The 15,437-nt window shown below is 33.4% G+C and overlaps 1 protein-coding gene across 1 annotated transcript in view; it reads left to right on the forward strand.

Moving 5' to 3' along the window:
- zgc:171844 (uncharacterized protein LOC100151763 homolog) overlaps positions 1-15,437 on the forward strand; it is a 40,020-nt gene that overhangs the window by 12,969 nt on the left and 11,614 nt on the right. The window contains 2 exon segments of the mRNA XM_056453477.1: positions 8,384-8,530; positions 10,391-10,429. Of these exon segments, the coding sequence (XP_056309452.1) occupies positions 8,384-8,530; positions 10,391-10,429 (186 nt within the window).

Raw genomic sequence — 15,437 nt, forward strand, 5'->3', positions numbered from 1 at the left:
AAACTCAAACTCTGAGGTTATTTAAGAAAATAAAATACGAAAACAGTCCAAAAATAAGTACACCGAAATTGATATGTTAGAGAAAAATATTAAATTAAACATTTAAAAAGAGCAAAATTCAAGAGAAACAAAAAAAGTATGTTTCGTTGAAATTTTGTCCTTTATTTTCCAATATTTCACATGAATTTAAATATATTATCGTTCTATTTCTAAAGATGTTCAGTAACTAAAATATTATTTTAATAAAGATTCTACTTTGTTCAAATGCACCCTAGATAAAAAATATTTATTTTCAAAATGGGGTGTACTCATTTATGTTGAGAACTGTATATATAAATGTCCAAAGAAGGTTTGTGTTGTATACAGAACATCTATAATCAAAAAATCTAGTGCAAAATCTTGTTATGGACACTATTAACTATTAACTCTCAGCATTCAAAAGTGATTTATGCCACCATCAGACACTTTTGTTCATTTCACACAGCTTTAAAAAACTAGACTGCTCTCATTGGACTGCAGAATCTCTACAGTCTCCATCTCCGTTTGAATCCTCTCCAACTCCCCACCTGTTCCCTGTTGGTCTACTTTTGATGTATAAATCTGTGAATTCACGTCCGGTCTCCAGAGATTGGTGCAAGTGAGACCAAGCAGGCCTGTGCTGAACTGACACATGAGAATAAAACTGTCAGCACTGATCTGAAACAAACAAACACACACACATACTGACCAGACCACATCAGGCTGTCCCATATTCCCCCTCTTGATTTATTAGCCCTGCTTTCCATCACTTTTGTTTTCCCTTGGTGGGAATGTGGATGCGGTTTGTTTGGACGTCTTTTCACACTGACTGTCAGGCAATTAAAAGCCAATATCTGCTCAGCGCGGTGAGGTGAGTCATAGCTTATAGTGTTTCCGAGGGCAGAGAGAGAGGAAAGGCATTGAAGTGGAGAGATGGAAGGATAAAAGATGTACCTTATATCGGAACGATGTGTTCGCTCTGTATAGCCTTAGGAAGGTGTCTGTGTCAGCAGCCACTGGCATAAGAAACACAGACAGCAACTTCTGTAAGCCAGTCAGCTCACCTGGATATTCTGTTCACCAGCGGGTTTAAAATATTAACTTTTTAAAGAATACAATGTTGAATTGTTTACTTTTAATGATTCAGTTTTTTTAGATTCAACGTCCAAACACACATCAAAATGTTTTGTTCAATGGGTGATGGAAGACACTAAATCATTTACAAAGATTTTCAAAAAAAAAAAGAATAAAAAAATATAGTAATTTAACATAAATAAATGATTAATATAAATTCATTAGATTAAATTCAATTCTGGTGCAATTTATTATGATTATAATTTATTATCACTTTTTATTATAACATGTTTTATTAAATTTATTCTCATCGTCTGTATGAAAATAAATAAATAGTTTATTATTATTTTCAATGTTGGTATAAATTGATCATTTTTTATGGAAATTAATCATCATACTGTACATTTTCAGAAATAAAGGTGCGCGAGCTGTCACTGGTGTGGTACCTTTTAAAATGGTACAAATTTGTACCCAAAAGGTCCATTATTAATACCTCAAGGGTACATTCAGTTGAAGTCAGAATTATTAGCCCCTCTGTTTATTTTTTTCCCCAATTTCTGTTTAACGGAGAGAAGTTTTTTTCAACACATTTATAAACATAATAGTTTTAATAATTGATATCTAATCAATGATTTATTTTATCTTTGTCATGATGACAGTAAATAATATTTGACTAGATATTCTTCAAGACACTTCTATACAGCTTAAAGTGACATTTAAAGACTTAACTAGGTTAATTAAGTTAATTAGGCAGGTTATGGTAATTAATCATAATAAAAATAATAAAAGCAAGTTATTGTATAACAATGGTTTGTTCTGTAGACTATCGGGAAAAAATATAGCTTAAAGGGGCTAATAATTTTGACCTTAAAATGGTTCTTAAAAAATTTAAAACTGCTTTTATTCTAGTCGAAATAAAACAAACAACACTTTCTCTAGAAGAAAAAATATTATCAGACATACTGTGAAAATTTCCTTGCTCTGTTAAACATCATTTGGGAAGTATTTAAAAAAAGAAAAATAATTCAAAGGGGGGCTAATAATTCTGACTTCAACTGCATTACTACCTAAAAAGTACAAAAGAGTTCCTCTTAAAATGTTTAGGTACTAATATACTTTTGAGGTACCAATATGGACTAATGGAATAAGTACAAATGTGTACCTTTTAAAAAAAGTACTACCACCTCAGTGACGGTTCGCGTACCTTTATTTCTGAGAGTGTAGTGTTCCTTTATTCTGGCTCTTGTTGAGACATGAGTCGACTAATATCACACTGACCTTTTGCTAAGTAAATCCACACGAGATCAAATATAAACCAGATTTGCCATTAGAGAGATATTGTTCACTGAAGACTCATAAATCATCATAACCGGATAAGTATCGAGCCTTATAACAGCAGAATCCCCTAATAAAGATGAGTTTGTTACCCAATGGAAATGAACCTCATGCTCATGACTTTTTAAGCTTACATCAACTGAAAAAAATCATAATAATGATAATCTTATAAATCTCTTATTTTTCAACCTGCTTTGAAATGTTACACAGTCCACAATGATGACAGTCCAGTTCACAGTTCAGATGCATTTGAGTTTCTTTGTTCCGCTGAACACAATAGAAGATATTTTGATAAAGGCCGAAACGCCGTTGAGTTCCATAGTATTGTTTATAATGATTCAATGATTACCAGTTTCCAACATTCTTTAAAGTATCATCTTTTATGTTCAAAAGAAGAAATAAATTCATAAAGGTTTAGAATCCCTTTAGGGTGAGTAAATAGTGAATAAATATTCATTCAAATATGCCTTTAACAATATCAGTGCACTTTTAAGATATACAGTTGAAGTCAGAATTATTAGCCCCCCTACTTATTTTTTTCCCCAATTTCTGTTTAACAGGAAGATTTTTTAACACATTTCTAAACAAAAACTCATTTCTAATAACTGATTTATTTAATCTTTGATGACAGTAAATAATATTTTACTAGATATTTTTCAAGACACTTCAGTACAGCTTAAAGTGACATTTAAAGGCTTAACTAGGCACATTAGGCTAACTAGGCAGGTTGGGGTAATTAGGCAAGTTATTGTATATCAGCGGTTTGGTCTGTAGACTATCGAAAAAAATATAGCCAAAAGGGGCTAATAATTTTGACCTTAAAATGGGTTTAAATAAATTACAAACTGCTTTTATTCTAGCTGAAATAAAACAAATACGACTTTCTCCAGAGGAAAAAATTATGTCTGTTAAACATCATTTGGTAAATATATATAAAACAAAAAAAATTCAAAGGGGGGGCTAATAATTGAACTGTATATTTAGTTCATATTAATTTTTGTTGAATGCTTATCAAGACAATTGGACTTTATTGAAAAATTTCTGTGTATATACCAGCCCAGATACATTAAAAAACTTTAAACCCATTAAAAATGCAACTTTGTGTGATGCAATGTGGATGGATGTAGAAAACTTATTATAGCTTATTATATATTAAGACCCTTTAATCTGCATGTCTCTGCACACAGAACATGGTTTGAACAGTTCTGGTTGCTCAAACCTGCTCGGGAGCAGGCTTATTACATATAAACAGGATTAGATCAGGTCTTTTCAAGATACTAAAGGTGTGTATCGAATTCTGATATTTTCTCACAGTAGTAATTATATACACTTGAGTAAACGGTAAATAGTTTTTAAAACAATACATCAAGAAGGTTCGAGTCCTGGCTGGGTCAGTTGGCATTTCTGTGTGGAGCTTGCACAGTCCAAAAGACATGTGGTATAGGTGAATTGGGTTGGCTAAATTGTCAGTAGTGTATATTTGTGTGTGAATAAGAGTGTATGGGGTGTTTCCCAGTGATGGGTTGCAGCTGGAAGGGCATCCGCTGGGTGAAATATATGCTGGATAAGTTGGCGGTTTTTTCCGCTGTGGCGACCCCTGAATAATAAAGGGACTAAGCCAAAAAGAAAGTAAATGAATGACTGAATAAATAATAATAATTGATTACACGTTTTGACAGCTGATATGCAGGTGATTTGCTGTTTCGCAAAAGTTGCTGACACTTTTACCAATATCAAAATGCTTTTTTGATGCAAAAATAATTTAAGCCATTGTAAATTATTCCTTAAGCCAACTAAGTAACTTAAATAGACCTTCTATAATAAAAAATACACTTTAAATGTAAAACTAAATAAATTGCTAAATGAAAGTGTAAAGCCTGCAGCCCACAACAAATGTGTAAAGTTATTGCATATCATATTTAACAAACAGTTATGTAATTTTGCTCACATGAATAATTGAATATTAATCAGATGTCATTACGCTGCTGCCAAGAGCCAGTCGTTGCATTGCTGATCATGATTTCGAGGATCAACAGATCCGTCCTTCACAACACACAGCGATCTCAGATCAGTTCATCCAGACATTTTAGTCTGATTCGCGGACTTGTTTAAAAAACCAAATTATCCAAAGATCAGTTATCAAGATTAAAAGATCCAGGATCTGATGAATCATTTTAGATCATTTAAGCGAGGTATGAAGAATGGACCCCTTTTGTCTGTGTGAGACTTGTTCTGTTGTTTCTGTAAATTTCCGCCACATCTCAAAAGCAGCAGCTCGTTTGAATTTAAACGGACACACAAAAAACAGTGTGGTCTTTTTTTCTCACACCAAAATAGGGGCAAAACTCATTCATTCATTTATTTTCCTTTAGCTTAGTCCCTTTATTCATTTGGTTCTCCACAGCGGAATGAACCACAAGCCTATCCAGCAAATGTTTTATGCAGTGGAAAGGGACAAAGTTGAGAAGTTCTAATAATAATCTTAGCATTTAAAGTTGAAATCCACAGAAACATTCTGGTCACACCAAAGATTTAGTTCATATCTAATGAAAAGGAGCATCATGTGTTCTCTCTAAGTAGGTGTGAAATAATGCTCTGTGGATGTGCTCTGGGAGCGGCAGTGATGCCCCTGGATTTGGGGGTCAATCCAATTGTTTTGAAATCCAATATCTGTGTAAAACTGAAGACCTGGACTGTTGCCATAGAGACAGAACTTAGTTTATGAGGCATTGCAGTTGTTGTACGCATCATCGGATGAGCCGAATGAGTCGGATGAGTCATCGGAGGACACGCATCACTCTCTTTTTAGGAAGGGAAAAAAACAAAACAAAAAAATAACACTTGGCCTTCTCCGCTGATCTCCACAAGGCCAAACCTATTTGAAATGCATACTTCAGTTTAAGGAATTGTAAAAAGTCGATAAATTAATAATAGTAATTAAAAATGAAAAAGCAATCTGTGCATAGAATTTTTTTTTAATTAAAATTAATTGTTAAGGGAATGTTGGTCTAGATCAGAGATACCCAAATTAGGGCCTGCGGGCAAAAGTTGGCCCTTGGTAAGCTTTAATTTGGCCCGCCATCCAATCTTAAAAGAGGTGTAGTTTCTTGTGGTAGTTTGTTTTATTGTTAAGCTACAAAAACAGCAAATAACTGAATACAAAAAACTGAAAATAATGTTTCAATTAAATGTTGTAAATTAATCGGATAAAAAAAATAACGCTGTCACTGATGGATAGAAGACAACTCAGAAGACATCAGCAGAGTCAGGTGCAGCTTTACTAGTGTATTCAGCTTTGTTCTCTATTGTGTTAAAAAGGAATTGTGTTTTTATTGTAATAAGTTCTATAAAAATTCTATTTCATTATTTAATATGATTAAATCTATTTATTTATTCAGTTTATTTATTAACAATATCTAATAAATTAAGAAATGAACCATGGCAACTGTAATAAACACTCAAAAAAAATATTTTGCTGCTTGTTCGACCTACTTATGTAAAATGAGCTCATACAACACAATTCTTGAGATTTTTTTGGGACAACTTAATTGTTTTATGTTTAATCCACTTAAATGTGTTAACTTAATTGATTTGTGTTGGGACAACCTGAACGAATTGTGTGGAATCCTACATTTTATACTGTGCAGTTTGGTATGTTTACCTTCTGCCCACAACCCTCACTTAAGTTTGGTTTTTGGCCCTTTATAAAAAAAAGTTTTGGGCACCCCTGCTCTAGATGACTCAACAGACTTCAAGCCAAGGTATATGACTGTTGAATTATAAAGCATCAACTATATTTACATCCACAGTATTGAATAGTAACATTGTTTTAAGTTTGTACTACAGTTACATTGTCTGTAACTGTAACGTGCTCCTGATGGATTCTGATTGGCCTTTGGTGTTTTAATCACTCAAAGGGGTTCTGAAAAAGACAATATATAGTTATTGTTATGGCTTTAAATTGTACTGCATTTGACACTTGTAGTTTTAATTTTGTTGACAAACTATTCACATTTTTTATGTTTATAAAGGGGTAACTATAATTGAAAACTTCTGTATACCATTTACCCAGACTAGAGTGGTTCTAAACATTAAAAACAAAAGTGGTTCTAGACTGCTGAACACTAAACAAGATTATTAGAAGAGTTTTGTAAACCAACATTGTCATTGACATCCATAGTAGAAACAAAAAATAGTAAGTCAAATCCTGCTGCTTTCTAACATTTTTCAGAATATCTTCCTTTGTGTTTAACAGAAGAAAGAAACTCCAACAGGTTTGGAACAAGTAGAGGAGAGTAATTTATGACAGAATTGTAAATTTTGGGCAAACTGTCCTTTTAAATATATTTTATTTTAATAAAATAAAAATACAAAAAATATTTCCACACTTGTAATAATATTTTATGCAAGTTTTAATAGATGTTATAATTTCTAGTAATATTATTTAAGTTTGATTTATAAATTTAATGCAAATTTTATTATGCAATCATTAACTAAATTATTTATTTCACCTCAAAAAACTGTTTTCATCTACTGAAACTAAACTAATTAATTTTTAAAAAGTAAAAAAGAAATCTTTCTTCTTTATTATTTGTTCTTTACATTTGTGGCAAAAAAAAATGCAAATAAAGCTAGACAAATTAATGCAACTAATCAAAACCGTTTTCTACAGTGGCAGTTTGTAATGTGTAATGTGAAATATGTCTCCATAAATAACTCTGCATCATTGTCCAATTAGTTTTTCACAGGTTTTTTTTTCAGTGTTATTGCTGTCTGTTTCATCAAGTTGTCTAAAACACAACCAAGTAATGATGCGGTGGATTTAGTGAATCAGTGCTGTATGATGAACCGAACACGGAGGTCGATCAGACGTTATTGTCAGCCTCCCTCGGACTCATGCCGAGTTCAGTAATAATAGTTAACAGATTGAAGATCACCATCATCATCTTCATCCGCAGCTCCTGCTTTGAAATGTAGCCGCTCAACACCAGATCGCTTGTTAGCGGAGTCCACATCACAGAAGTCCGGCTTCTGAACAAATGTGTGATCGTGCTATTATTTTTATCTTCAAGCGGAAGAAGACAAACTGGAAAAACAGCATAACTATGTTCAGTAACTAATACACTGGTTCACCATGGTTTGATGTTGGTGCCTTAGGTTTAGCTGTGTATGGTTACTAAACAAAAAAAAAAAAAAAATCTAGGACCATGTAGTACACATGAAAATAATAAATAAATAAATAAATATCATGTTTTCACTTCAGAAGAGTTAAGAAATACATTTTTGGTTGAATAACCCTGATTTACACGAAATGAATACATTTGTTTTTCTGACTTTGTGTCGTTTTCTGCTAAAAAACAAAACAAAACTATGTATTTTTTATTTGAAATTTTAAAGAAATGTTGACAAATGAACTAAAGCAAATGCATATTATAGAATAAAACAATAAAATAATTATTGTTTTATTATTAGAATTTTGTTTTAATGGAAACATTTTAATTATTTAAAGTTACATTTTCCATTACAAATTTGGTAATATGTTTCCTACATTAATAGTAAATTACTATAATTTAATTATAAAACAGTCAACTTTATCAAATGAAATGAGTGTAGTTAACTTAAAATTGACTGAAAGTTAAATCTACTCATTTGAAAAAAGTTTTGAACTCAGTGTTGAAGGTAATGAGTTAATGAAATACCTCATTACTTCAACTTAAATGCAGTAAGTTCACAGTTTAACTTAAATGGTTTGTTGTAATCGGTTTTCTCAAATGGTTTGCGTTACCTTAACTTTTTGGGTTTTACAGTGTGCATACCCTATTAAGTTATACCCTGTTTACACCATTTCAGTTTATACTGTATATAGAAGAGCTAAAATAGAGCTAAAAACTCAAAATATTTTGAAAGTGCTTCTTCAGATGAAAATAATGTAATGTGTTTTTGTTGTCGATCACAGCTGAAGATGACGTGGTGTCTATGGCTGATTCCACCATCACTGTGGAGGACATCGAGGGAGAGCTCTTTAAAATCGAGAGGATAAAAGATGCACTCGTGCGCAAAGAGTCTGAGCTCAGATATATGTGAGTCTGCCTTTTTAGACTGAGTCTGACTGTGCTTTCTTGCTATGATAGAACCACAGGTGGCTGCCTCAATTGCATAGAAGAAACTGGCATAGCTGTTTTCACACAAATAAATTTTTGAAAATACTTTACACTTTAAGTGAAACTTTTAAAGCAAGGGAGACAAATTAGGACATTTTGCCATTAAGAGGTACACTGAAAAAAATATTCGAACATGATTACTTGGATTTACAATTTTTTTTTAAGCTAAGTGGTTGTAAACATTTTATTTGGGTTGAATATAAACAAACAAATTAAGTTGAACATTACTGAACTTAATTTAATTGTTTAAATTCAACCCATACTTTATATATTTTCAAAGATTCATCATCATTATTAACAGACTAAGTCTAGTTCAGGACATTTTTTAATCCACAAAGCAAATTAATTATACAAACAAAGCTGTACAATAAAAGTTGAACAGCTTTGGTCACCATTACATCTATTATATGAAAAAGCAGCTTTTACATCCTGCAAATTGGGGTTTATTTATAAGTAACTACATGTCTTTTAAGGCATCGTTCACCCAAAAAAAAAATAGCCTACTCACAATTTACAAACTCTCAAGTGGTTCTAAACCTGTTCAAGTTTTTTTCTTCTGTTGAACACAAGATAAGATATTCTGAAGAATGTTGGAAATCGGCAGCCATTGACATCCATTGGAACAAAATACACTATGGAAGTGAATGGTTATTCGTTTTCAACATTTATCAAAATATCTTCTTTTGTGTTCAACAGCAAAAAGAAACAAATTTTTCATTCAGGGACCATTTGAACAAAATGCATCTGTCCAGTGCAGAAATGTAAGATCTACAGGCATAGATAATGTGATAAAAGCAGGGGAAATTGTTGAGGATGTTTATTGGTTTATTGGAAAGTGAGTTTTATGTGCTGGTGATACAAGTCTGCTTGATCTCGACACCAGCTTCAAATGTATGTGTGTTGTTATTTGTATGATAGCAGTGTGCATAGTACCTATCAAACCATATTATGTGTAATTTCATTGCCAAACCGACTCCTTTAGCATCAATCAATGAAATCTGTTTTGATAAATTTATGCTGTTCGCTCTTACCTTGACTTCTGTCTGAAAAATATGTTGTGTTGAACAATACTGTGGATCTAAGAACATGAAGGACAATCTGAGGAGAGCTGGAAATTGGTTTTGCATTTATTTCTTGTAGAGAGAAAACTACATTTTTTGACTGGTAATTTAAAGCGTTCCTAAGGGTTATTAGTTATGTTTTATGTTTTGGGAGACTTTTATCCCATATATAGTGTATATATATATATATATATATATATATATATATATATATATATATATATATATATATATATATATATATATATATATATATATATATATATATATTTCGTCTCAGTATGGACCAACGTTTATCCTTTTCTCATCATCCTGTTTCTCATTATTTTTATTAAAGATGATTATTAATTAATGAATAAAGTTAACACATTGCTTAATATAAGAATGTTCAGTGCATTTGCCTGTCTCTTTATAACTATTTTCAGGAGCCACCAAACTAGGTCAGAGGTCACTGAGACCTTGAGTGGAACTGAAGAGCTGAGGACTGGAAACAACTGTTTCTATTGTTATTTCTATGAGTTATTACTATCTAAAATGTCTAAAGTGATTTTGCAATTTTTACAGGTAATTCTTTTAAGGTGATTTTACTTTTTATTCAAGCTAGACATTGTGTTGTAAGGATATAACTGCCTGAATGTAGATTTATACTGGTTTTTAACCAGTTTTGATAAAGATGGCTGAGAGTAAACGGATTATACTTAAAGTGTGTGTGTTCTACTTGATTGTGGATCCGTTTCACAGGTCTGGAGTCAGCTTTAAAAAGTCTAGTGGATGTTTGATGTTCATGCTTAAAATATTGTTCAGAATTGTACGCACGCACCCATGTGGAAATTTTCCTATTCTATCTGTGTTTTAACCAATCAGGTTAGAACACCTATATGTGTGACGCAGTTAATGACGTTATGTGAGAGTATAATTGTTATTGATTTGTGATTGAAAGCAGAGTGGCCTATGAACTCATTGCGAGTGTTGAAACTGGCTTCTGTTGATGAAACTGCAAACTATCTTCAGTAAACTTTATTTATATATTGGAATCTCTAACTCCGGCCCTTCTTCATCTGACAGACTGGTCATTCTTTGGGTCAAAACTGTTATTAATCCCTACAATATATATATATATATATATATATATATATATATATATATATATATATATATATATATATATATATATATATGCACATGCATACATACATACATACATACATACAGTACATACAGCCTATTGTGATTGGTTGACCATTTACAGCACCTGGTTGAGGGTCAAAGTAGAAATTGTTGAAAGGCAGCAGTAAATCCCATAGACTGAAATATTATAGAGATTTGTTATGAACAGTGTAGGGGAAAGTAATCCATTACAATATTAAGTTACTCCCCAAAAAAGTAACTAGTTGTGTTACTTTGTTACTTTTTATGGTAAATAATACGTTATGTTTATTTTAAGTAACTTTTGCATTACTTTTAAACCAGAAAAAACACTAAAAAGTGAAAATACAAATTTCATGAAGCTTGGTCTCCTAAACATCAGGTCACTAGCACCTAAAGCACTTATCATAAATGAAATAATAACAGATAACAATCTTAATGCACTCTGTCTCACTGAAACCTGGCTGAAACAAAATGACTATATTAGTTTAAATGAGGCAACTCCTCCAGGATTCTTATATAAACATGAGGCTCGTCAAACTGGTCGTGGTGGTGGAGTCGCGTCAATCTTTAGTAATATTCTTAATGTTAATCAGAGAAACGGACCTATGTTTAGCTCCTTTGAAGTACTAGCGCTTAATGTTGTCCTTCCAAACACTATGCAAAAACCTATGTTATCTCTCGCTCTAATCACCATATATAGACCTCCATGACCCTATGTCAATTTTCTAAAAGAGTTTTCTGATTTTATCTCTGACTTGTAGGAGACTTTAACATCCACATAGATGACGCTAACGACACATTAGGGCTCGCGTTTACGGACTTGCTGGTCTCACTAGGAATAAAGCAAAATGTTATTGGTCCAACTCATCGCCTAAAGCATACACTAGATCTAATTCTGTCTTATGGAATTGAGGTCACTAATGTAGACATTATACCACAAAGTGATGATATTACAGACCACTACCTCTTACTATATAAGCTGTGTTTACCTGAAATTAGCAGATCCGCTCCGATATATCGCCCTAGTAGCACTATTGTTCCGTCCACTAAAGATGAATTTATAAATAACTTACCTGATCTTTCTCTACTTCGAAATGCACCCGCAAACGCAAATGACCTTGATGTAGTAACCAGCAGTATGGATGCCATCTTTACTAGCACTCTAAATACTGTGGCACCCATCAAACTAAAAAAGGCTAGAGAGAATAAAACTACACCATGGTATAATAGTCATACCCGCGCTCTCAAAACAGCAGCCCGTGCCCTGGAACGTAAATGGAAAAAAAACTAATTTAGAAGTCTTTCGAATTGCATACAAAGACAGTATGTCCAGCTATAGGAGGGCTTTAAAATCTGCCAGGGCTGAGCACCTCCGCAAACTGATAGAAAATAATCAAAACAATCCTAGATTCTTATTTAACACCATCGCTAAATTAACAAATAATCGGTCATCTTTGGAACAAAACGTTCCACCGCAAATTAGTAGTGATGACTTCATGAATTTTTTCAGTGATAAAATAGAAGGCTTTAGACAGAAAATAGGAGATATTAAACTTTCTGCACCGCCTTATACTTCAGATCCAGTAAACACGTCTCTGAATCTAAATAACCTACAGTGCTTTAAAATCATAGAACAGGAAGAGCTAGACAAAATTATAAATAGCTCTAAATCAGCTACGTGTATATTGGACCCAATTCCAACAAAGTTACTGAAAGAATTGCTACCTGTTATAGGAGAACCTCTTCTTAACATTATCAACTCTTCTTTATCTTTAGGCCATGTTCCAAATCCTTACAAGTTAGCTGTTATTAAACCTATTATTAAGAAACCACAACTGGAACCCAGCAACTTAGCTAATTATAGGCCTATTTCAAACCTTCCATTTATATCTAAAATACTTGAAAAAGTTGTTTCTGCTCAATTATGCTCCTTTCTGCAGACCAACAATGTTTTTGAAGTGTTTCAGTCAGGTTTCAGAGCTCATCACAGTACAGAAACTGCATTAGTGAAAATAACCAACGATTTACTCTTAGCTGCTGACCAAGGGTGCATCTCGCTATTAGTTCTACTCGATCTTAGTGCGGCATTTGACACCATTGACCATGGTATCCTTATTAATCGCTTAAAGTCTACAGGTGTCCAGGGACATGCCCTGCAATGGTTTAAGTCATACTTATCTGACCGTTACCAGTTTGTAAATATAAATGGACAGCCTTCACAAATCAGCCCAGTAAAATACGGGGTGCCTCAAGGATCAGTTTTAGGCCCTTTACTGTTTACAATATACATGCTACCCCTGGGAGACATTATTAGAAGACATGGGATCAGCTTTCACTGCTATGCAGATGATACTCAATTATATATTTCAACTAAACCTGACGAGACGTCTAATCTGTCCAAGCTAACTGAGTGTATTAAAGATGTTAAAGACTGGATGACCAACAATTTTCTTCTCTTAAACTCAGACAAAACAGAATTATTACTTATTGGGCCTAAATACTGTACACAGCAGATCTCACAACTCGACCTACAATTAGAGGGATACAAAGTTAGCGTTAGCTCTACTATAAAAGATCTGGGTGTCATATTAGACAGCAATTTAACTTTTAAAAATCATATTTCCCATGTCACAAAAACTGCTTTCTTTCATCTGAGAAATATAGCTAAGTTACGAAGTATGCTATCCATCTCAGATGCAGAAAAGCTAGTCCATGCTTTTATGACTTCTAGGCTGGACTACTTTAATGCACTGTTTGCTGGCTGCCCAGCATCCTCTATTAACAAACTTCAATTAGTACAAAATGCAGCTGCCAGAGTTCTTACCAGGTCTAGAAAATTTGATCACATCACCCCAATTTTATCCTCCTTACACTGGCTGCCTGTTAAGTTTCGTATTGAATTTAAAATATTGCTTCTTACATATAAAGCTTTAAATAATCTAGCTCCTGTTTATCTAACCAATCTTCTGTCTCGCTACAATCCAACTCGCTCTTTAAGATCTCAAAACTCAGGGCTTCTGGTAGTACCTAGAATAGCAAAGTCGAGTAAAGGAGGTCGAGCCTTCTCATTTATAGCTCCTAAACTCTGGAATAGCCTTCCTGATAACGTCCGAGGCTCAGACACACTCTCCCAATTCAAAACTAGATTAAAGACCTATCTGTTCAGTAAAGCATACACTTAGTGCACCACTTAGGGGGCTTCCACACAGGTTATGCATCTTGCTGATATACACTGTGAACATCAGCTACGCTAATTATTTTCTTTATTCTCCATTTCCACCTGGGGATACTCTTCCCGAGGCCCCCAGACTATGCAGAGTCACTGATTCGATCCAAGACCAACGACGAGATGATCCCAAGGTTTCCATATCCTGGACCTGGCCGAATCCTGAACAACTACTGCGATGGTCATGGAGGAGTGGAAAACATGAGACTGATTCCTGTGACGCTCCAGAGACAGACGAGTCTTCGCTGAGGCCAGCTTCCAGCCTCCGCCACTGAGACTGCAGCTCTGCACAAGACGTTTGGCCAGCGGAGAAATTAAAATGGTCGTGCCCAACTGAGTCTGGTTTCTCTCAAGGTTTTTTTTCTTCACTTCCGCCTTTAGTGAAGTTTTTTTTCCCTCTCCGCTGTCGCCACTGGCTTGCATGGTTCAGGATCTGTAGAGCTGCGCATCGATGGATTTGCTCTTCAGTGTTTGGACTCTCAGTAGTGATTATTAAACCACACTGAACTGAGCTAAACTGAACTGAACTTGAACACTACAAACTGAACTACACTGTTCCTATTTACTGTGACCTTTTATGTGAAGCTGCTTTGACACAATCTACATTGTATAAGCGCTATACAAATAAAGGTGAATTGAATTGAATTGAATTACTTTTCCTTGCCTGCATGACTAAGGCTTGATCCCTTTCAAAGATTGCAGGGTTTATTTTTTATTATTATTTTTTTTAATAGAGGAAGTCTGCTATTAACAACACACTGTATAACCCACACCTTCATTTTACCTTTAAAAAAACACATAAAAATTATATAATTTAGCATGATATCTTCTGAAAACTTCCTAAACACAGAGCTATACATGCCGTTCATACAGAATAATGAAAGATTAAAGCAATGTGTTTAGCACTTTTGTTCTTTTTATTTTATTTGTTTTGTAAAATCACTTTTCACTGAGACAATTCACTTCCACTTTTCTTCAATGCTGTCAAAATAATGAACACATTCTCTCATTGAGTGTGATTCAGCATAGCCATGTTTATTTTAATTTAGCAATTTATTTTTTAAAAAGCTAATTAATTCAAATAAAATTGAACATTCACATTACATTTTAAAAAAAGAAACTCAAATATTATTACTTATTTTTTCAAAGTTATGCGTTACATTACTCATTACTTAATATTAATATGCAATATTATGACGTAACTCACATTAATTGTAATGCATTAGCCTCAACACTGGCTATGAATCTACAGGAAGACTGGAATTACATACTAATTTTAAGCAATTCAGAATTGCTTCTTTCTCCTGAAAGACTTTAACGCCATATTTATAATGCACTTTTACTTTGTAAAACTTATAGATTGACAAACTACTACATCACACACTATATGAAATGTAATATGTGACAAATCAC

The sequence above is a fragment of the Danio aesculapii genome, chromosome 3 (genome assembly GCF_903798145.1).
Source record: "Danio aesculapii chromosome 3, fDanAes4.1, whole genome shotgun sequence".
In the NCBI taxonomy this organism is placed as follows: Eukaryota; Metazoa; Chordata; class Actinopteri; order Cypriniformes; family Danionidae; genus Danio; species Danio aesculapii.